The sequence below is a fragment of the Cyphellophora europaea genome (assembly GCF_000365145.1).
Source record: "Cyphellophora europaea CBS 101466 unplaced genomic scaffold supercont1.2, whole genome shotgun sequence".
NCBI lineage: Eukaryota > Fungi > Ascomycota > Eurotiomycetes > Chaetothyriales > Cyphellophoraceae > Cyphellophora > Cyphellophora europaea.
The window spans coordinates 2,650,587-2,670,660 of NW_008481808.1; the positions used below are offsets into that span (position 1 = coordinate 2,650,587).

Here is a 20,074-nt window from a genome sequence, read left to right on the forward strand (position 1 = left end):
GGGGCAAACTGCCGTGAAGGGCTGCTTGAGCCGTGCGAGCACACTGGGGTTATCGCCACTGGTGAATGAGGATGTGGTGGTTGCTACGAGTGGTTGGCGCTCGGCGAGCGAGTGCTCTAGACTACAGAACGTCCAAGTGAGAGAAAGTCTCGAGCTGTGCGCTGAGACCAAGCCTCAAACACGGCATATGGTATGGTGGTTTGTCGCCCATAGTAAAGTCGAGGCACGTAGCCAGAGGAGGCCGCGTGAAAGAGATGTGCGATGAAGAGCACGACAGAATGAATGATGAGACGCTTGGAATTGTCTTTGCAATTTTATGAACATGTACAGCCGGCCATTGAGCCGGTCCCAGACGCTTTACTAGCGCCCCGGTCTATTCTTCAGCATCCGCGAATTCCTCCCGTCCCGGCTTCGAGTTCAGGTACTCGTTTCTGTTCTCCTCGTCAGTTACGCTCTACCGACAACTGTGGTCCGCCATATTACCTTTCTGTAGCCCATTGCATGGCCACATATGCAGCCACCAGGGGTGGGAGCCAGTAGAGAATCTGATGGGCGGTACGGCGAGCGACGTTGAAGACAGCGGCATGCATGGTGCCGGCAAGAGGGTTTTGCTGGTTGGCAGACATGGCGTATGTAATAATTCCCTTTTGCGTTGGGGAGCCTGGTCGCATGTTAGATCAGTGGCATCGCAGGGTATCTTCGATTCGGGGCTTTAGGGCGAGACGAGGTTCCTGAGCGAAGAGTTGAGCATCGACATACCAAAGTCGCCCCAGCTGCCTAGGTATCTATGAGAATGTTAGCCTGATTTGCACACAGACAATCGCGGCGCGAGCTCGTCGTCAACCGAAGAGGTACGTACTTTCCGGCCTTCGGGTCAGGGTGCGCGTTGGATCTGAGGATCCTGGTCGCCTGCAGGCGAAGAGCAGCGGTCGGCCTCATTGCGGCGAGAGTGTCCGAGCTGGAAGAGGGGAGAAGTGGGCGTGATCAGAAGAGTGAGGTCGATGGAGCTGGAAAACGCATCACGCCGCAGGAGCTGTCGGAAGCTTTCTTTGGGCTTGGCGCAGTCTAAGTCCGGAGGCGGCTTCAATGCATCATACAACTCTGCCTGGCAACTCTTTCTTCTGCTTCGCCCACAACTCCATTTAATCACCCACCCGTCGCTCTCGTCCGCGGACAGTCGACATGGCGGCTCCCAACATCCTCAACACCATCTCGCGCTGGGCGATCCCCGTCTTTGTTGGCATTTCCGTCGGTCAAGCCGCTCTGTACGATGTGAAAGGCGGCACCCGAGCTGTCATCTTCGACCGTCTGTCTGGTGTGCAAGACAAGGTCACCAACGAGGGCACACACTTTCTCGTTCCCTGGCTGCAGAAAGCCATCATCTACGATGTCCGCACGAAGCCCAGAAATATCAGCACCACCACGGGAAGCAAAGACTTGCAAATGGTTAGCTTGACACTAAGAGTATTGCACCGCCCGGATGTGCAGTCTTTGCCAAAGATCTACCAGGTATGTTCTGCCAGTCCAGACCGAGGTAGTGAAGCTAATGCGCGCAGAATCTCGGCCTTGATTACGACGAGCGTGTTCTTCCCTCCATCGGCAACGAAGTTCTCAAGGCGATCGTCGCGCAGTTCGATGCTGCGGAGCTGATCACCCAGCGTGAAGCTGTTTCCAACCGCATTCGCGCCGATTTGATGAAGCGTGCCTCAGAATTCAACATCGCACTCGAGGATGTCTCGATCACACACATGACCTTTGGCCGCGAATTCACGAGGGCGGTCGAGCAGAAGCAAATCGCACAGCAGGATGCGGAGCGAGCCAGATTTATCGTTGAGAAAGCCGAGCAGGAACGACAAGCTAACGTCATTCGTGCGGAGGGTGAGGCCGAGTCTGCGGACATTATTAGCAAGGCGGTTGCGAAGGCCGGCGATGGACTGATCCAGATCAGAAGGATTGAGGCATCCAAGGACATTGCAACGACGTTGGCCAACAACCCCAACGTCACGTACTTGCCGGGCGGCGAAGGCGGCGAGGGAAAGGGCAAGAGTACCAGCCTGCTTCTGGGTCTGCGGTCATAGCGAGCCCGTCGAAGTGGTGAGCAGCCGTGTGTATCGCAAAGACTAATTTCTACTGTAGCATTAGTAGCGGAGAACCAAAAAGGTACGACTTTCTCGACTTCAACCGTCAAATCTCTGCTGTTTGTCGTGTGATTCGAGCATTGATTATCGCTCAGCCACCGCACTTGACCTACTTGTTGAGACGCCGCACTGCCTCCTTCCTTGACGTTCTCAGCGCCCCCTTATGCCCTTCAAATATCCTCTCCCTCTTCATCACCATGCGATTTCGACACGCCCAGCTCACCAACTTCGAGCTTGTCATGCTCACGCGGCACACCTCCCAACGCCCGGTTTCGATCTGGCTGGGCTTTGGGCATCGAGCTGAATTCGTACTGAAACTTTGCAGATCTGAGGAACTTTGACAGAAAAGAATACAGCTGCTCGTGGGTGCAGGTCCAGCAGGTTTTCCATCATGGCTGGCAAAGACCGAACTCAAGACTAGATAGAGCATGGAAAGTATCCGGATGAGAGAAGCAAGGAGATATCAAGATGGTGTGACTCTAGTATTACAGATGATTATGTAGAGGGTGTGTGGGTATCGTTGTTCTGATACGAAGAAACAAGACCAGCCAGGCAGAACGTCGAAAGCTCTCGTAACGCCTCAATTGAGCCTTCTCTCCGACTACTTAGTTACGGCCTTGACCGGAGGCTTCTGGCTCGCGACTGGCTTCGCCGCTGGCTTGACAGGTTGCTTTGGCGTCACGCCGCCTGCTTTTGATTTCACGGGAGTTGGTTTCGTCGTTTTTTGGGATTTAGGAGTCGCTGCAACTGGCTTCTTCGCAGGAGTTGCGCCCGCTGCTGGCTTCTGTATCGTGGTTGGTTTGTTCGTTTTGGAAGCAGCTGTTGCGTTGGGAAGCTTCTTTACTGGTGTTTGCGTCTTCGGTGGCGTTGGCTTTGTAGCCTCAGTGCTGCCTGCAGGCTTCTTGGTTGCCGTGCTGATCTTGGCCGGCGTCGATTTCTGGGTCGTAGTGTTCTTCGCTGGTGTCGTCTTCTTTGGAGGTGGTGCCGGCTTGGGCGCTGTGGCTGGCATGAGTGGCGCGAAAGACTTCGGCCGAACTCCTGGACTGGTTTTTGAGGGCGGCAGCTTCTTCGGTGTAGATGAAGGGGTGGAGCTAATGGTCGAGGCTGCCCGCGATGGCTGTGGCCGTGGTTTGGGAGCTGACAATTTTGGTGGAGCGGCCGATGTTGTGCTGGCCGGCGCACTCGGCTTTCTTTGCAGAGCTGAGGGCGCTATGGAGGGAGCGCGGGTAGACGCCAAGTATGTCGACGGCGGCGTCCGCACTCCACGGAGGTTAGACGAGGTACCGCTGGAAACGGTATGAACAGAGCCTTGCCGATTATTCTCCTCGGTCTTCATCTTGTCCCAGAAGGTGCCACGCGCACCATACTCCAGTCCCTGACCCTTCTTGCGCTGCTCTGCAGCTTTTAGATCGGCCCAGAATGTCCCAGCAGGTTGTGAGGAAGAGCTCGACACGGAGCCATATCGACTATTCTCGATCCTTTTCAGGTCATCCCAGAATTTTCCCTTTTGGGCTCCGACGTTCTGTGCAGAGTTCGGAAGGTTTAGCTGACGGCGTCGCTCCTCTTCTTCCTTTATGGACTGCATAAAGTCCTTCCGCTGGCCCTTCATTGACTCTTTTACGGTCTGCTCAGGGTTTTGTAGGAATTGGGTAACGAAGTCGACGCGGTTCATCAACGTCGAAGCCTGAGGGGTACTCAACCATTGCTGGACGGCCAATGCTCCCTTCTTGAACGAGTCCTCTTGTTTGTCCTTATCGAAGACGTCGTCCAAGGTCAGGCCCCCAAGCGTGCTGGAAGCCGCTTTGACCTGTGTACCCGCCTGCTGGCCAGCCTTTTTGATGTCCTGAGTACCCGACTGCAAAGCTTGCTTGTTGAAATTGTTCCAGAAGCTCTTAGGTAACGCGCCATAAAACACTGCCAATATCATCGCCAGCACGCCCATCGGCGCAAATATCTGAAGGAACTCGTACCAATGACTAGATCGAATCTGAACCTGGGAATGTCCTGTGCCACGGGCAACTCTGCCAGACTTGTACTTGGTGATCCCTTGATCTGCCGGGAACTTGCCATCCCGCAGATATTTCTCAATCAAGACGTCCTTTTCTCGCCATCGAGCAATCAACCATAGCTCAAAAGCCTTGTCGTTGTGAATTGGAATGTCTTTGATCGCATACCGGCGCCAGTGCATGTGGACGCTCTTCGGTGGCCGACCCTCGAGATAACCCGCCTTCAGCGTGAAGATATCTTGCGCAAATTGACCCCTAGGTACGCCCTCGTATGCGATAGTGCAGTCGTACAGGTAGTCCACCGTTTTGGCGAGCTCTTGAAGACAGAACTGTAATCCGGTCATCCTCGGCAGGAGAGTGTGTTGCATATCCTTGATTCGAGTCTTCTGTGCCCAGGATGCGCTCTTTTCCCTGGTACTTGGTGCGAGATTTGTGCCCTCTGGGAACAGCAGCAGCCACATGGGGTCTGTGATCTTGTTGAGCTTCCCTAAAGCGTCTGCCATGTGCGGCTTATCTTTCTCCCAGTTGCGTTTCAGGAAAATGAACTGGCTTAGTTGCATACCCCACCCCACGACTGGAATCTTCTTCAAAGACTCCTTCAGTATGATATATAGTCGGCCATGCATACCATTGCAGTACGCAATCCACCACAGGTAAAGCCAGTCGGTGTAGATCTGATGGTTGGCCATCAATACAATCCTCTGGGGGAAGTCCAGTATCAGGTTGCCTTCACCTGACACGCGCAGTTGCCCCCTAACCGACTCATCGCCAGAAACAATGACCTTGGTCGGCGCAAAAGCCTGCGTCAAGGTCATAGTCAGCAGCCCAAAGGACTGCTTGGTGAACGCAATCCATGCATTATACCAGTCCTCATTGACCAAGTACAATGGCGTGCCGAGGAACTGCGAGAAGTTGATGGCCAGCGCTCCGGAGAGAAAATACGTCGAAAGAGCTAGCGCTCGTGAAGCGACTGAGTACTCGCCCTTCTTGAGGGGCACTTTGTCAGGTCGCTCTGGGATGGAGTCGAGCTTCAAGCCGGCGCTCGGGCGATGTTGTACCAGCGACATTATTGCGATTGTCTCTTCTGGAACCACCTTCACCCATGGTTTGCCTCGATGAGAAGCAAGCCGTTCACGAAAACCGATGCGAATATCACTCCGTCACAGCCTTGAGATCACCAGCCACAGATGGTAAAGCTTACTGCTCCGCTATCACGATTCGAGACGCAGCCAGGCCAGGCCGAAAGAAGTGGCTATCCATGCTGCCGGAGCTTGAGCGTGGAGTGGACGGGCAGCTCAAGCCGGCGCCACATTCCGGTCGCGATCTGGCTTGGTGCACTCATCTTTCGATTTCTAGGTAGGGGTCTTTGCGTGAGGTACGTATGTACGGCTTAGTTCGACAGAACGACAGGGATGTTGTGAGGGGCGTTGTGGCGAAAGCAGGAATTTCATGGCAGAATCCATGCACGTAGGGGTCCCAAAGCTGGGGGCTCGACTCCAACACCACATTCTGTGGCACCGCCACATCTCATATGACGTTGGCACTCATCGTGAACGGAACTCTACCTCCTGTCAAAATCACCGCCTTGTACTCTGGAAACATCATATCATCCCAAGCCTCAACATAACTGCTTGCCCTCCCCAGCATTCGGCGATTTAGTCTTCAGCAGTGCTGTAAGACAAACAACAAGGCCCAATGCCTAACATCTCGTTTGACATATTCTTCGACCAGGACTTTATCAACGTCACTGCTACTCGAGGAAAGACTGCACCCAAGGCCAAACCTGAGTGGAAAGTCCGTTCTGCTCCCAAGCTCCCCCCTAAGGAGAAGCCAGTCGACCACAGCGGCGCTGTTCGCCCCCCCACTCGACCCAAGATCAACGAAGGCCGGACGCAAGTCGGCAAGCCAGTTCCAAAGTCTTCTGAGACCTCGGACGCCGCCTCGCAGACGGGTGACGCAGCTCGACGCAAGCCTCCCAAGCTTGGTCCCAGCAAGAAGAACTCTGTTGCAGCACCGAACGGAAGCTCATAGAGCTTGAGAAGGGGTCAAGATGGCAACACAGTGGGTTCTGGACAAGGTCTCGGATGCTCTAGCGCCAACAGTATCGAACGCGGTATCGAGTGCGGGTGGCTTCGCCGGAGGCGCTGTCAATGCGGTTGGCAATAGTGTGACTGGAGTGGGTGATTCGATCAACAGAACGATCAGGACGTACGGGGATGGCGTCAAGGACTATGGTAATTCGATCATGGATTGGACGGCGGCCTCGGGAACCAGGGGTCCGACAGCTGCTAACCCTCTGGGCCTTTCAGGAACCAAAACTGCTGGGAACAGGGCGGTGACATCCCCGTCCGTCTATCGCCCGCCTCCCGCCTCGAAGAAGACGACGGCTCCGCCTGCGAAGAAGGCACTACCTGCTTCAGGATCCAAGCCGGCTCCTGCAAAGAAGTCAGCGCCGCCTCCCAAGACCACCGGGGCAAAAGCTCCTGCAGCCAAATCAGGAGCCAACCCTGGCGCTCTGAGACAGGCCGGACAGCCTCCTGTCAAGAAGCCCGTATCGGCAGCCTCGAAGCCCGCACCCAAGACAACGGCGAAGACTACGCCTAGGGCTGCAGCGAACAAGCCGGATGCTCATAAAACTTCCACTTATATGTCGTCTAAGGCGGCCTCAAACCCGATCGGGGTCACCTGGTAATCGGCATGGGCGAAAGCACTGCACTGCTGTCAGAAGCATCACAGAGATAGCGCGCTCGCTCATTTTCGTAAAGCGTATGTACACCAGAGGTGATTCGGAGTTTGACGAATTAAAACTGTTCAATTTACACCAAGTCATCAGTCTATTGTCTGATAGTATCTCGCCCGTAGCGGTTCTCGCATCTATCTATACGCAACGACACCATGACTGCAATAATTAATGCCGTCATCAATTGGTTTCGGCGGACCGTGCAACTCCAACTGGATGCAGCTCTCCTCATTGCGATCTTCACTCCCGAAACTTTCTATAGTTCGCAATCGCTGGCCCTCGGTATGACAAATGATGCGCGTACCAGTTCAGTCATCTCAGAAGTATAGACTACTACGGTAAGTGTAGTCCTCGTAGACATTCAGCCATGGCAGACATCAAACCATTCACCATCTCTGTGCCTGATGAGGCCGTCGAGGACCTCAAGACGCGTCTCTCGCTTGCCAAATTCCCCAATGACGAGCTCGACGGCGCAGGCTGGGACTATGGCACGCCGCTCGCCGTCGTGAAGAGATTTGCTGCGTACTGGCGCGATACGTACGACTGGCGCGTAGCAGAAGCAGAACTCAACCAGCATCCCCATTTCACTACTACCATCCAGTGCGACGGCTACGAGCCGCTCCAGATCCACTTCCTTCACCAGAGGAGCAAGGTTGAACATGCCATTCCGCTACTGTTCATCCATGGTTGGCCCGGCAGCTTCATGGAAGCGCTGAAGATCTACAAGCAGCTCGCAGACCCCGATCACCACAACGCGCCCGCCTTCCATTTTGTTGCGCTGTCCCTGCCCAACTATGGCTTCTCGTCCGGCTCGAGGAAAAAAGGCTTCGCCCTTGCGCAGTATGCAGAGACTTGTAACAAGTTGATGCTGAAGCTTGGCTATACACAATATGTAACGCAAGGCGGTGATTGGGGATGTAAGTGACCCTTTTACCTACTGGGACTTGCCCCTTCAAGCATCAAAGCCTCAGGTATGGCCCAGCACACGCTGCCGACGGAGTCATCAAGCAGCGAGAAGCGCCTCGCAGCTCGTCCCACATCCGACATCTACTCTTCATTCGCCGCGACGCTTCAATCATATCCCATCCGCTAACTCCACAGACTACATCTCCCGGGCGATCTCCCTCCTCTTCCCGGACAACTGCCTCGCCACGCACCTCAACATGGACCATGGCTCCCGTCCTCGCCTGCTCTCGAACCCACTGCTCTACGCCCAGCACGCCCTCCGACCGTACAACGAGCGCGAGCGCGCCGGCTTTGCTCGCAGCCACTGGTTCCAAGACCAGGGCTCCGGCTACCGCGCCGAGCAGTCCACCAAGCCACAGACTCTGGGCTACGCCTTCGCAGACAGCCCCGTCGCGCTGCTGGCCTGGATCTACGAAAAGTTGCATGACTGGACAGATGCTTACCCTTGTGAGTTTCTTTACTAACTTGCCCTTTCCATCTCCTTCCGAACCAACCTCCTCTTCTCGATTCTCCTCCAGCTCAGCGCACCCCTTCCGCAGCAAACCCATCCAATCCCCGTCCCCGTCTTTACTAACGAACCCTCCTCCACCACCTCCAGGGACAGAAGACGAAGTCCTCACCTGGCTCTCCATCTACTGGTTCAGCACCTCGGGCCCCGCCGCCAACGTACGCATCTACTACGAAGCCACGCACGAATGGGACAATCCGACCTCGCGCGTCACGCGCGAGCGCTGCCGCCAGTACATCCCGCACGTCAAGATCGGCCTGAGCCACAACCCGCGCGAGCTCAGCGTCTTGCCCAGCAGCTGGACGCGCACGCAGGGGAACGTCGTGTACGAGAAGAGCTGGGATCGGGGCGGCCATTTCTTCGCGTGGGAGAAGCCGGAGCACTTGGTGCATGATGTGAGGGCCATGTTTGGGAGGGGAGGGGGCGCGTTTGGCGTCGTTAGGGGGAAGAGTGGTTATGCGAAGGCGAGATTGTGAGAAGGAGAGAGGGAGAGAGCCGAGCGAGATGGAGATTGGCGGGCTGGTGTGTGCAGTTGCGTTTGTTTGTTGGGCATGGGGGAAAGCATGCATGACAGCAGCATGGCTGCCGAGGGTGGCAAGCTGAAGAATACGACACAGAAAACTCGTGCTCGCATCGACCATGTAAGGAAGCTCGAATTCGTGCCTGCCGGGACAGCATTGACTTGCACTTCCGCTTCCTTCGCACAGTTGGGATCATTTTTAGCATTCTTTTTCCATCTTCTTTGCGTCATCAAATTCATATCCAAAGGCATTGGTAGCATACGTCCAACGACCGATACCATATACATAAGATCAAACCCCCTTCCTTGGGGGTTCACTCCTGTTTTTTCGCGAGCGTCAAACACATCGCACGCTTTCCCCGCATTCCCACCTTGACAGTATGAGGCTTACAGCCTACAATCTCGCCTTGATCTCACCCGCCTGAGGAGTCGCCTCCAGCACGCCAACGTGTCCATCCCAGCCTGCCGCCCGCGCCACCATCTCCGCGCCCCGCTCCGCCATGCTCAGCACCGTCACCATAGGGTTAATGCTCGTCATGGCAGGGAACAGGCCGGCGTCACAGATTCTCAGACCCTGCAGCCCGCGCACCTTCATCTCCGGGTCGCACACAGCCATCTCATCCGCGCGTACGTCGCCCATTTTGGTCGTGCCCGCCGGGTGATACACGGTATGCGCAACGCGGCGTGCGTACTCGCTCAACTCCTCGTCCGTATTGACCTTGGGTCCTGGGCAGATCTCGCGCTTGATCCAGTCCTTGAAGGGGCTCTGCTGCGCGATTTTGCGCGCCGCGCGCATGCCGTAGACGAGAGTTGCGGCGTCATATCCGCCTGCGTCAGTGAAGTACTGGAAATCCAGAGCCGGCTTGACGGCTGGGTCGGCTGACGTCAAGTACAGCCGGCCCCGGGATCGCGCGCGTGGGATGTTGGGCGTCATGCAGAAGGCGTAGCCATCTGGCGGTGAGTCGTAGCCCAAGCGCTCGGTGTTGAGTGTGAAGGGGATTTGATAGCAGTGCATCATGACATCGGCAATGTCGCCATCGGGAATGTTCTTGGGGTTGAAAGGCGATTGAGGAGAGGCTGTGGCGGCCGCGTTGGGAGGCTCACGGCGCAGGAAAATGCCGGCATCAGAATCCATGGTGGTTTGATTGGCTGGCACGGGCTTGTTAAGCTCCCACATGATGATAGACTCGGGATGGTCTTGCAGGTTGTAGCCTACGCCGGGAATGTCCTGGACAACGGGGATCGAGAGCTGCTTCAGATCTCCTGCAGGACCGAGGCCGGAAAGAAGCATGAGGCGGGGAGTATCAACTGCGCCAGCACAGAGGATAGTCTCTGCCTTAGCGGTAAGAGTATACTTGGTGCCATCCTGGAGAGTGATATTGATGCCGGTGGCGCGGCCGTTAGATACGTTGACCTTAGAGACCCAGGCGTTGGTGAGAATCGTGAGGTTCGGCTTTCTTTCGTCACCGCGTAGGAGTGGATGGATATAGGCTACAGAGGCAGAAGAGCGGTGACCAGTATCTGGATTGTAGCTGACGGAGAAGAAACCGGCACCTTGGGTCAGGGAGCCGGTCTTGGTGATGTGCTTGTTGAAGTCGGGGATGACAGGGATGTTCATAGCTTTGGAGCAGGAATCAACCCAGTCCAGGCAGAGCTGATTGCGATGCCGGGCGTGGACTGGTTGAATAGTATTGCGGAGGCGGTGAAGGACTCGGGTCATCTCGTCGAAAGTCCAGCCTTTGGCACCTAGGGACTGCCAGAGGTCCATGTCATAAGCGAAGGAGCGGAAAGAGATCAGAGTGTTGTGAGATGAGCATCCACCGAGAACTTTGGCGCGAGAGTGGCGGATATGAGAATTGCCTAGGGATGTTCAGCAAGAAATAGGAGATTGGAATCATGATCAGATCATACCCATAGGCTGCTCGGTGGTACCATAGTCGTAGTCGAGCTCACCACCCAGTAGATTGAGCCACTGCTTCAAGTCAAGCACACGATTATCCATGAAGTCGCTAGGGCCAGCTTCGATCAAGAGGATTCGCTTCTTGGGCAGATACTCGGCGAGACGCGATGCCATGACACAGCCGGCGGTGCCGCCGCCAACGACGAGGTAATCATAGCTGCTGATATCGCTTGCAGGCAGCTGGTTGGTAGTCATAATGGCTGTGTTGCTGCAAATGGGCGTTTGGTGATCCGGGCAATTGATCGACAGTTAAGAGATGATTAGAAAGTCTATCTCGGCGTCCTCTATTGCTCCAATGCAGGGCTGTATTGTCGTACGACAAGACACGTGGTAAGGGAGCTCAGATTCACCGACCTTTGGCTTATTCTGTATAGAATAACAAGCTACGCTCGGAACCAGGGCTGAGAACTGTAAGCCAGAAAATTTCGTCGATGGTTAGAGAAAGGCCGGGCAGCAAAAGTGCAGAGCGCTCAGATGATATGCCGTCGTCGTGTGAGGTAGGGTTCCATCTAGCTTTTTGAGAATAGCCCCAAGACAGAGGCTGGGACGTGACAGCTCGATAGGCGGTGAAAAGTTTGAATGCTCCGTAGACGAGAGCGTTTGAGATCTGGAGCTCTAGCCCTTAATACAGGGACCACCAAGCTGCAGCTCGGTGTGTGTTGTCCAGTCATCGCAGGCCGGGACACGCGATATTCGGGGATGTCATCATCATCCTAGGTAAAGCCCAGCTGCAAGGCTTTTACAAGTGGAGGCCGCGAAAAGCTCTTCTCCAGGCTGAGCTCGGGCGCTTCGATCGGGAGGACTTTTTCGTGGGCCGTTGTGGTGCCGCTAGGCTAGTACCAGCCTAGACAGCCAGGAAGAGGGGCACACGACGCATGGCTAACCCCCGCTGCTGGCCGCCCCTACTGCTGTGTACTGTCTACCCGGAAGGTAACTTGACCTTTCCCCAGGGTTTCATGCATCAGCAGACTCTACTGTAGCTGTGACTGATTAGAACCGGGCGTGTCAGATATGAGCTGAAAATCTTTCACCTGGAGAAGTCCGTCGACCCTGGCGCTTCCCTGTTGTGAAAACGAGCTCTGGCTCGGATCCGGCTAGTGACCTGCGTTGCCTGGATGAAAATTCCTTTCCTGGTTGTTGAAGTACAAAAGTCTGACTGCTACCTCGATAAGAAACAGTACGTCCGTACAGTGATCAACGAGTGGTCTGATAATTGACGCTAAAGCGAACCCAGCGTCTGCACGAGGAAGGAGCCACCACTGCACCCACCGAGCTTGTGGGGTACAGATCTGTTCGCCTCATCTTTCCCTCGCACACGACTACCGAGCCGCCTTCCACCTCCATCATTCTACGAGGCTACGCCAAGCTATTGGGTCAAGCCATCTTCACAGCAACTCCATCTGAGCTCAAGAGAGACACACTTCGACACCGCATCACCATCATGACCTCTTTTCCTGACCGCTACACATTTCACTCCGGCAGTCCCCAACGGTCGGGCTCTGGCAGCAATACCTTCCAATCCATCGACCCATCTACCGCACAGCCCACCTGTACCATCCACGCTTCTTCCCCACAAGACATCGACGCTGCTATTAGTTCCGCCGCTGCAGCCTTTCCCTCCTGGTCCAGCACGCCTCCAATAGAGCGCTCGCGTGTTCTCTTGCGAGCAGTCGCTTTATTGCGCGCCCGTAATGACGAGCTCGCCCGCGTCGAGACTCTTGATACAGGCAAGCCTTTCTCGGAGACCTCGACGGTCGACGTTGTCACCGGCGCTGATGTCCTCGAGTACTATGCCAACCTGATAGCTTCTGGCGGCCTGAATGGGGAGAGCTTCCGGCTGAGAGACAGTGCGTGGGTCTACACGGCCAAGGAGGCACTGGGTGTATGCGCGGGCATCGGTGCTTGGAACTATCCCATTCAGATTGCTCTCTGGAAGAGCGCGCCATGCTTGGCAGCGGGTAACGCCATGGTCTACAAGCCGAGTGAGGTGACGCCGTTGCATGCTCAATTCCTGGCGGAGATCTATCGCGAGGCCGGTTTGCCGGACGGCGTCTTCAACGTGGTATATGGCGCCGGAGACGTGGGTGCGTATCTAACAAAGCATGAGATTGTACAGAAGGTAAGCTTTACTGGGCAAGTCAGCACGGGAAAAAAGGTCGCGGGCAGTGCAGCAGGCGAGATGAAATACGTGACCATGGAGCTAGGAGGGAAATCCCCGGTCATTGTATTGGATGATTGCAAAGTTGAGAATGCTGTGGATGGGGCGATGATGGCCAACTTCTTCTCGACAGGCCAGGTGTGCACCAATGGCACGAGGGTCTTTGTTCCGCGCTCGATGAAAGCCAGTTTCGAGAAAACATTGCTCAAGAAAATGGAGTACATCCGCGTCGGCGACCTTGCGGGCGAGAACACCAACTTTGGTCCTCTGGTCAGCAAGGCGCACTACGAAAAGGTTAAAAGCTACGTCCAGCACGGCATCGACAAGGATAAGGCGACTCTGATCAAAGGCGGTGTCGGCAAGCCCGCAAATCTCCCATCCCAATACGCCAACGGCTACTGGCTTGAGCCCACAGTATTCACAGACTGCAAGGACAACATGAAAATTGTGCAAGAGGAGATCTTTGGTCCCGTCATGACCATCCTGTATTACGACACGGTCGACGAGGCGGTGAAGCGGGCGAACAAGACCGAGCTCGGCCTCGCGGCGGGCGTCTTTGGAAAGGACATCAGCAAGTGCCACGATGTGATCAGGAGGTTGCAGGCGGGCATCACCTGGGTGAATACGTGGGGAGAATCGCCAGCCGAGATGTCGGTTGGTGGGTGGAAGCTGAGTGGTGTGGGTGTTGAGAACGGACGGAAAGGACTCGAGAACTGGGTACAGAATAAGAGCACGTTGGTCGAGATGGGCGGGGAGGTGCCCACTGTGTTCGCCAAGCTGGAGAAGGAGTCAAAGTTGTAGGCTGTGTCGTGTATCTGTGTGGATTTGGGCATGGTTGGGACCACGAAAAGGCATGAGGATGGATATATGATCAGATACCAAATCAATTCGTTTTGCGCAACATCTTGCCTCGGATTCACAGCTCACTGGTGGGCTCTATGTTTCCAGCAAGGCCTTGAAGTCTACTGTAAGCCCAATCTCCCAGATCAGCCCATTCATCCACGACCTCAGCTTGCTGCCCTCGAGACTGGTTCGCGTACTTCCAGAAACATTCATATCTCAGGTAGCTTTTGTAGGCAACTGACACAGAAAAACACACACACAACACATACGACACACCAAAACGAAGAAATACGTAGGTCATGGAAATCTAAGATTGTCTGAACATCTAACTTGCAAATCTGGGGTATCTTTCAATCAATCAATCGCTGAAACCAAACCACACGTAATTGTTGCACACGGCCGTGATTCTCGTCGCAATGCGTATGCTATGCAGTACACAAATTTCACTACAGCTAACCAGAACCAATGCCACACAAAAACCATTCTCTGCTTTGTCTCTCTCTCTGGCACTTTGTCGAACTGTTGCGAGCTCCTCTTCTCCGCCATGCACGTAAGAATGGGTTGCAAAGCTCTGCATAATCTGACTTCCCCTTCCCGATGCCGCGCTCCTCTGGGTCTTCATGCTTTTTCTTCTTCTTTGGTGTGTGTGATGCGTTCATCATTCAAGCACCAACACCGCTGACTCGGCGATGCATGTTTCCGAAATCGCCATCGATGGTGCTCTGGCGCACGGGAGGGAGGGATCTGCGCTTTTCGGGCGGGCTCATGCCGATGGCGCTGTCGATGGCGGCGACGCGTGCGGACATGCTGTCGGGCGTGAGCTCCATGTCTTCGTTGTCGGGGAGGTCTTGCTTGGTGTCGATGCGTAGCTCTTTGAGGGCGCCGCGCCAGCCGGCTGCTTTCTCGGTGGAGGGGGGCGGGGTCATGGGCAGTGGGGAGGCGAGGGTCTCGATGGCGGTGCTTTGGTTGGCGGGTGTGGTGTGGGCGATGACTGTCTCGATGGACTTGAAGTACTGGGTGAGGCTGTTAGTTCGGGGGGTCCAGAGGTGGAGTTGGGGAAAGTCGTCGTACCTTGACTGTCTTGACTAGCATCTCCTCCGTTGCGGCATCGTCGCAGGCGATCGTAGCGTTCGGGTGCATCTGTAGACAGGTTGCTGTCCACATCTGACTGACACCGCCCTCGATCGTCTTTTGTAGTGCAATCGCCTTGCTCGCCCCCAGAACGATCAGGCAGACCTCGCGCGCATCCATGACTGTGCCAACACCGATAGTTAGCGCCTGCTTAGGCACGAGTGATAGGTCATTGTTGAAGAATCTTGAGTTGGCGCGGATTGTGTCTTCTGCTAACGTCTTGACTCTTGTGCGGCTGGCAAGCGAGGAGCCTGGTTCGTTGAAGGCGATATGACCGTCCGGTCCGATGCCGCCGAGGAAAAGGTCAATGCCACCAGCTGCCTTCATGCGAGCTTCATAGTCGGCGCATTCGACGGCTAGGTTGGGGGCATTGCCGTTGAGAATATTCACGTTCGCCGGGTCGATATCGATATGCGCAAAGAAATGCTTGTACATGAAGGAGTGGTAGGACTCGGGATGGTCTTCTGGCAGACCGACGTACTCGTCCATGTTGAAGGTGACGACATTGGCGAATGAGATGCGGTGCGCACGGTGCGCCGCAACGAGTTTGGCGTAGATGCGCTCAGGTGACGACCCGGTGGGAAGACCTAGGACGAACTTGGGATGCGCCTCCGTGGGTGTGAAGGTGTTGATGCTCTGGATTATGTGTTCGGCGAGGTGGTGAGAGGCCTCGGAGGCCGTGGCGCGAATGATGACCTTCATGGCAATGGTAGATCTTCTGTGGGTAAGGATTTAGTGTCTCTCGCAGGAGTTCTACAGATTAATAGGCCTTGAACATTTGAGAAGGAAGCGCTGACAGGAATGAAAACAGGCACGGCAGGCACCGGCAGCCAGAGAGAGCATTACATAGCAGCCTGGTACCAGTGGGAGGGCAACGGCTGTGACATAGTTTGCATTTTGGTGGGCGCGCGGGCATCAAGTCACTGTCACGTAGCAGGCCTGCTGAGGTGCGGATGGAGCAGGCGATGGAGGGGCAGGACTCCGTCTGGTGGCCTGGGAGAAGGGTCGGCGTGCAACGTCGCACTCTTATCGAGAAATCCGAACATGCGGCGGCGACGGTTGCCATCATTGGATCAAGGTGTAGTCGAGGAGAAAAGGTGGAAAAGCCCTGCTGAGAGAGGCCATGGATTGGCTGCCGCGACTCAGAGACTGAATGGGGTTTGGCCCCAACGCCGAGGCAGCAACACGCCTGGACCCCGAGAGCTTTCCACTGTAACAGTACCGCTCTGTTGCTGCAACATCGTCATCTATGCCTTTATTCCCACTGCAACCGTGGTACTTTGCGGACATTCGCTTCATCCTGCCAAACCACCTCCTTCCGAGCGCGGACTGGGCCCGCTGAGAGCTCTTCAAAGCCCCCGGGGCCGGCGGGTCCCACCAACCACGTGCTCTCGAGGACATCTTGCCCGTATGAATTCATGGCCACCACGAATGGTGATGGGCCGCAAGGATGGGACGAAGCCAGGTAAGACTTTATCCAGCATTAGCCTGATGTCGTGCTCCCGACGCGTGCTGACCTGCTGCGCTCCTTATTTAGGCAGCTCGGCCAGCTTTTTATCATGGGCTTCGACGGTGTTACTGTATCTGAACAGGTGCGGACACTGATCGAACACTACCATGTCGGCTCGATCCTGTTGACAGCCAAAAACCTCAAATGTGCCGGCCCTTGTAGACTCGTAGTATGCGGTTCCAGATACTGACAGACCACAGCTGCCGCCCAGACAACACAGCTCGTACTTGATCTTCAGCAGATAGCCCACGATGCTGGACATCCCGTGCCACTGCTTATCGCCATCGATCAGGAGAACGGAGGTGTCAACAGCTTATACGATGAGGTCTACATCCGCCAATTTCCCAGTGCTATGGGTATGGCGGCGGCGGGGTCCAAGAAACTCGCAAAGGATGTCGCGCGCGCTACAGCTCAGGAGCTGAGCTCATGCGGCATCAACTGGATCCTAGGTCCTGTGCTGGACGTGCTGACCAACGCTAGGAATCAGCCTCTGGGAGTGCGATCTATAGGCGACGATCCCCAGGAAGTGTCAGCCTACGGCGTCGAATGCATGAAAGGATATCAGGAGGCTGGTCTGGCGACGTGTGGGAAGCACTTTCCATCGTATGGCAATTTGGAGTTCTTCGGTCCCCCAACCGACGTTCCAACCATCACCGATTCCCTCGAAAGCCTCAGCCAGAGTGCCCTCGTCCCCTTTCGAAACGCAATCGCAAGCGGCATTGATTCGATGATGGTTGGCGGCGTAGCAATGTCATCATCAGGGGTCAACGTGATGCACGCGTGTCTTTCGGAGCAAATCGTGCGGGAGCTTCTGCGCAATGAAATGCAATTTGAGGGCGTGGTAGTAAGCGAATGCTTGGAGATGGAGGCACTCAGCAGGAATATCGGTATCAGTGGAGGCACAGTCATGGCCTTCCAGGCTGGCTGCGACTTGATCCTGACATGTCGGTCGCTGTCGGTACAGGAAGAGGCTATCAACGGACTGAAGGCCGGCCTCGACAATGGCATGATCGAGCGCTTCCGCGTCCAGGAGTCGGTGCAACGTGTGCTTGCCATGAAGAGCATCTACACATCATGGGAAAGAGCATTCGCCCCCCTTGGCATAGACAACCTCAATCGTCTGCAACCCCTCCACACCGGTCTATCTACTGCCGCCTACAACAAATCCATCACGATTGTTCGCGATCAGAAACGATACCTGCCACTGTCAAAACTTCTAAGGACTGAGGAAGAGCTGCTCCTCATCACACCACTCGTGAAACCTCTACCAGCATCTGCCAATGCACTTCTCCATCATGAATCCTCAGAGCTCCCTATCACTGACCCCCACTTTTCCTGGGATCCCAATGCCTCAGTCATGAGTGGCGAAAAGGTCTTTCGAGAACTTGGGCGAGCGCTAGCGAGGCAGAGGAATGGCAAGGTTGCGCACACATCATACACAGCTAATGGAATCCGGCCAGTACACGAGACGCTAATCAACCGCGCTGGTGCTGTTATCGTCATCACCGCAGATGCTGGACGAAATAAGTATCAGCATGCGTTTGCGAAGCATGTTTCCATGCTGTGCAAGCTCTCTACGGGCCTGAACGGTCAAATGAAGGAGAAGCCCTGTATTGTAATCGCAGTGAGCTCCCCATTCGACTTCGCGGCAGACACGTCCATCGGAACCTACGTCTGCACTTATGATTTCACCGAGACCGCGCTCCAAGCTGCAGTCAGGGTCATTTATGGAGAGATCGCAGGCACAGGGATCTTGCCTGGCTCATTTGGACACAAGCACCAATCGAAACCCACACGCCAGCAATGGCTCGTCGAAAACTTCAAAGAGGATAGAGACGCTGCTGCACTGGACAACTTGCTGAAAGAAGCAGCAAAGGACGGCTCCGTTGCAGCTGGCCTTCTACAAGGATCCAATTCCAGTACGTTCCTTTTGCGCAGTGCGGCAGTCGACGAGTCGCATTTCGTGGTGCGCAACAGCACTACAAAACAATTGTTCGGATTCTGCGCCACATACTATTCCAAAGCAGCCGCCGTGGGCTGTATTGCCGCCATCGTGGTCGACCCTAGTCGGCGGCGACTCTCAATTGGTCACTCGCTCCACGACCGGGCTATTCGGGCGCTGCTTCAGAACAAAGGAGTAAAGAAGTTCCAGCTTGGAAGTCGGCTACCTAATGTGAGTAATGGTCTTTCTCTTGGGTTGATGGTGCTCTTGAATCTGGAATCTGCAATTTGTATCTCCAGCCTCCGGAAGCCTGTGCCAAGGTTGCAAAGCCAGTCCAGCTGTCTGCAGCAAGGTCTAGCAGCACATGAGTTGGACACTCCTAAATTGTGCCATCAAGAGCTAATCGCGAGGTCTATAGGTCTTCCTCGGAATCCCGAAAGCTGATACAGCCGAGTACAGGGCTGCGAGGCAATGGTTTGCCAAATTAGGGTGGAATGTTTCGCTTGCAAACACCGTTTATACCTTGGTTATTGATAATCTTGGGAGCTGGTCGCCACCTGATGGTCTGGGCAAGTCACTGTCTTCTGCCGATATCAAGTATGACCAGGTCTCCGGCGGCGAATATGCCATACCTGTGATGGAACACCTCAAAAGATGCGCCAGAAGCGACCTCTTGGACGTTTACAATATGGCACTCGAGAACAAGGAGGCCAGCAGCATCATTCGGGCCAAAAGAGCGACCGACGGCGCCGTTATGGGAACCGTTCTGATGCTAAGGGCAGACTCGAAGTTTGCAAGCTTCGCTCCTGGTCTCCTAAATAACAGCACCAAGGGCTGCATATCTGCTCCGGTAATCTCTCCTGCGACCAACGACCGGTATGCAATGCTGCAAGGACTCGTATTGCTTGGGGTACGGCAGCTAAAGAGACAAGGGGTCGCAACAATTGTCTTGGACAGGGTGAGCCGTTGACTGTATGCTGTGGACTACGCAGACGCTAACCAAGAGCCAGGTTCGAGATGACGCAGGAATCAATTACCTTTATGCACTAGGTTTTCAAGTCGCACAAACGTTCGATGAAGTCAGTGGACATGATCCTAAGCAGTGGACCCTGACAGCGCCAACCTGATACACTGGATCGACACAACGGTTTCCCGTGTCTCCTTGACTGCGAGCCTCAACTATCCTACCGAATTGCTTTTCGGCTTCGGATCCGAAAACGATTATGGGGCGGGGAGTCACTTGACAAGAGAGACCCGAACCCTGCCCTGTTATTTAAAGTCCAGGTTTGGGATGCCACTTGCATCTCCGCCCCCGGTCAGTGACTGTCTCACAAGGGTTGCGGACACCGCCCCTGAGCATTTACCTTGTACTACAGACGGCTAGCTGTGTATTACGAGCTTTCTTGCAAAAACAGGGACTCAGCAAGTGTCGAACATGGGAACCCGCGTAGAAGCGGAGAGCGCCCGCTCCATCGTCCTGCAAAGATGGGGGGAGTCTCAGAGGCCAAGAACCAAGACTCAAGACGCTTTCGATGTCCACCGCTGTGTGGTGGGCCGTATCGGTGGCGCACGTTCTATAGGAGCGGTGTCTACCGAATTATGTTTGACTTTTCCCATGAGCACAAATCATTACACTTTTCCTCTGGTGCCAC

The 20,074-nt window shown here is 55.1% G+C and overlaps 10 protein-coding genes across 10 annotated transcripts; 6 read left to right on the top strand and 4 right to left on the bottom strand.

Annotated features, from left to right (window-relative positions):
- Window positions 1–373: 373 nt before the first annotated feature.
- HMPREF1541_02507 (uncharacterized protein) lies at window positions 374–939 on the bottom strand (the record flags this gene model as incomplete). The annotated part of the gene is made up of 4 exons (XM_008716862.1): window positions 374–431; window positions 484–661; window positions 760–785; window positions 860–939. The coding sequence occupies 4 exons, from the start codon at window positions 937–939 to the stop codon at window positions 374–376; spliced, it is 342 nt and encodes a 113-aa protein (XP_008715084.1).
- Window positions 940–1,182: 243 nt separating this feature from the next.
- HMPREF1541_02508 (prohibitin-1) lies at window positions 1,183–2,078 on the top strand (the record flags this gene model as incomplete). Its single annotated transcript, XM_008716863.1, has 2 exons — window positions 1,183–1,509; window positions 1,557–2,078. The coding sequence occupies 2 exons, from the start codon at window positions 1,183–1,185 to the stop codon at window positions 2,076–2,078; spliced, it is 849 nt and encodes a 282-aa protein (XP_008715085.1).
- Window positions 2,079–2,739: 661 nt separating this feature from the next.
- On the bottom strand, window positions 2,740–5,211 carry HMPREF1541_02509 (uncharacterized protein; the record flags this gene model as incomplete). The annotated part of the gene is made up of 1 exon (XM_008716864.1): window positions 2,740–5,211. One exon carries the CDS (start codon window positions 5,209–5,211, stop codon window positions 2,740–2,742), a length of 2,472 nt encoding a protein of 823 aa, XP_008715086.1.
- A 628-nt stretch (window positions 5,212–5,839) lies between these two features.
- Window positions 5,840–6,175, top strand: HMPREF1541_02510 (uncharacterized protein; the record flags this gene model as incomplete). The annotated part of the gene is made up of 1 exon (XM_008716865.1): window positions 5,840–6,175. One exon carries the CDS (start codon window positions 5,840–5,842, stop codon window positions 6,173–6,175), a length of 336 nt encoding a protein of 111 aa, XP_008715087.1.
- A 19-nt stretch (window positions 6,176–6,194) lies between these two features.
- HMPREF1541_02511 (uncharacterized protein) lies at window positions 6,195–6,836 on the top strand (the record flags this gene model as incomplete). Its single annotated transcript, XM_008716866.1, has 1 exon — window positions 6,195–6,836. The coding sequence occupies one exon, from the start codon at window positions 6,195–6,197 to the stop codon at window positions 6,834–6,836; it is 642 nt and encodes a 213-aa protein (XP_008715088.1).
- A 415-nt stretch (window positions 6,837–7,251) lies between these two features.
- Window positions 7,252–8,834, top strand: HMPREF1541_02512 (uncharacterized protein; the record flags this gene model as incomplete). The annotated part of the gene is made up of 3 exons (XM_008716867.1): window positions 7,252–7,801; window positions 7,986–8,297; window positions 8,449–8,834. The coding sequence occupies 3 exons, from the start codon at window positions 7,252–7,254 to the stop codon at window positions 8,832–8,834; spliced, it is 1,248 nt and encodes a 415-aa protein (XP_008715089.1).
- A 438-nt stretch (window positions 8,835–9,272) lies between these two features.
- On the bottom strand, window positions 9,273–11,033 carry HMPREF1541_02513 (uncharacterized protein; the record flags this gene model as incomplete). Its single annotated transcript, XM_008716868.1, has 2 exons — window positions 9,273–10,738; window positions 10,790–11,033. The coding sequence occupies 2 exons, from the start codon at window positions 11,031–11,033 to the stop codon at window positions 9,273–9,275; spliced, it is 1,710 nt and encodes a 569-aa protein (XP_008715090.1).
- Window positions 11,034–12,279: 1,246 nt separating this feature from the next.
- Window positions 12,280–13,797, top strand: HMPREF1541_02514 (uncharacterized protein; the record flags this gene model as incomplete). Its single annotated transcript, XM_008716869.1, has 1 exon — window positions 12,280–13,797. One exon carries the CDS (start codon window positions 12,280–12,282, stop codon window positions 13,795–13,797), a length of 1,518 nt encoding a protein of 505 aa, XP_008715091.1.
- Window positions 13,798–14,501: 704 nt separating this feature from the next.
- HMPREF1541_02515 (glucosamine-6-phosphate deaminase) lies at window positions 14,502–15,672 on the bottom strand (the record flags this gene model as incomplete). The annotated part of the gene is made up of 2 exons (XM_008716870.1): window positions 14,502–14,852; window positions 14,911–15,672. 2 exons carry the CDS (start codon window positions 15,670–15,672, stop codon window positions 14,502–14,504), a joined length of 1,113 nt encoding a protein of 370 aa, XP_008715092.1.
- An 857-nt stretch (window positions 15,673–16,529) lies between these two features.
- HMPREF1541_02516 (uncharacterized protein) lies at window positions 16,530–19,392 on the top strand (the record flags this gene model as incomplete). The annotated part of the gene is made up of 3 exons (XM_008716871.1): window positions 16,530–16,626; window positions 16,681–18,653; window positions 18,841–19,392. The coding sequence occupies 3 exons, from the start codon at window positions 16,530–16,532 to the stop codon at window positions 19,390–19,392; spliced, it is 2,622 nt and encodes an 873-aa protein (XP_008715093.1).
- Window positions 19,393–20,074: the final 682 nt, after the last annotated feature.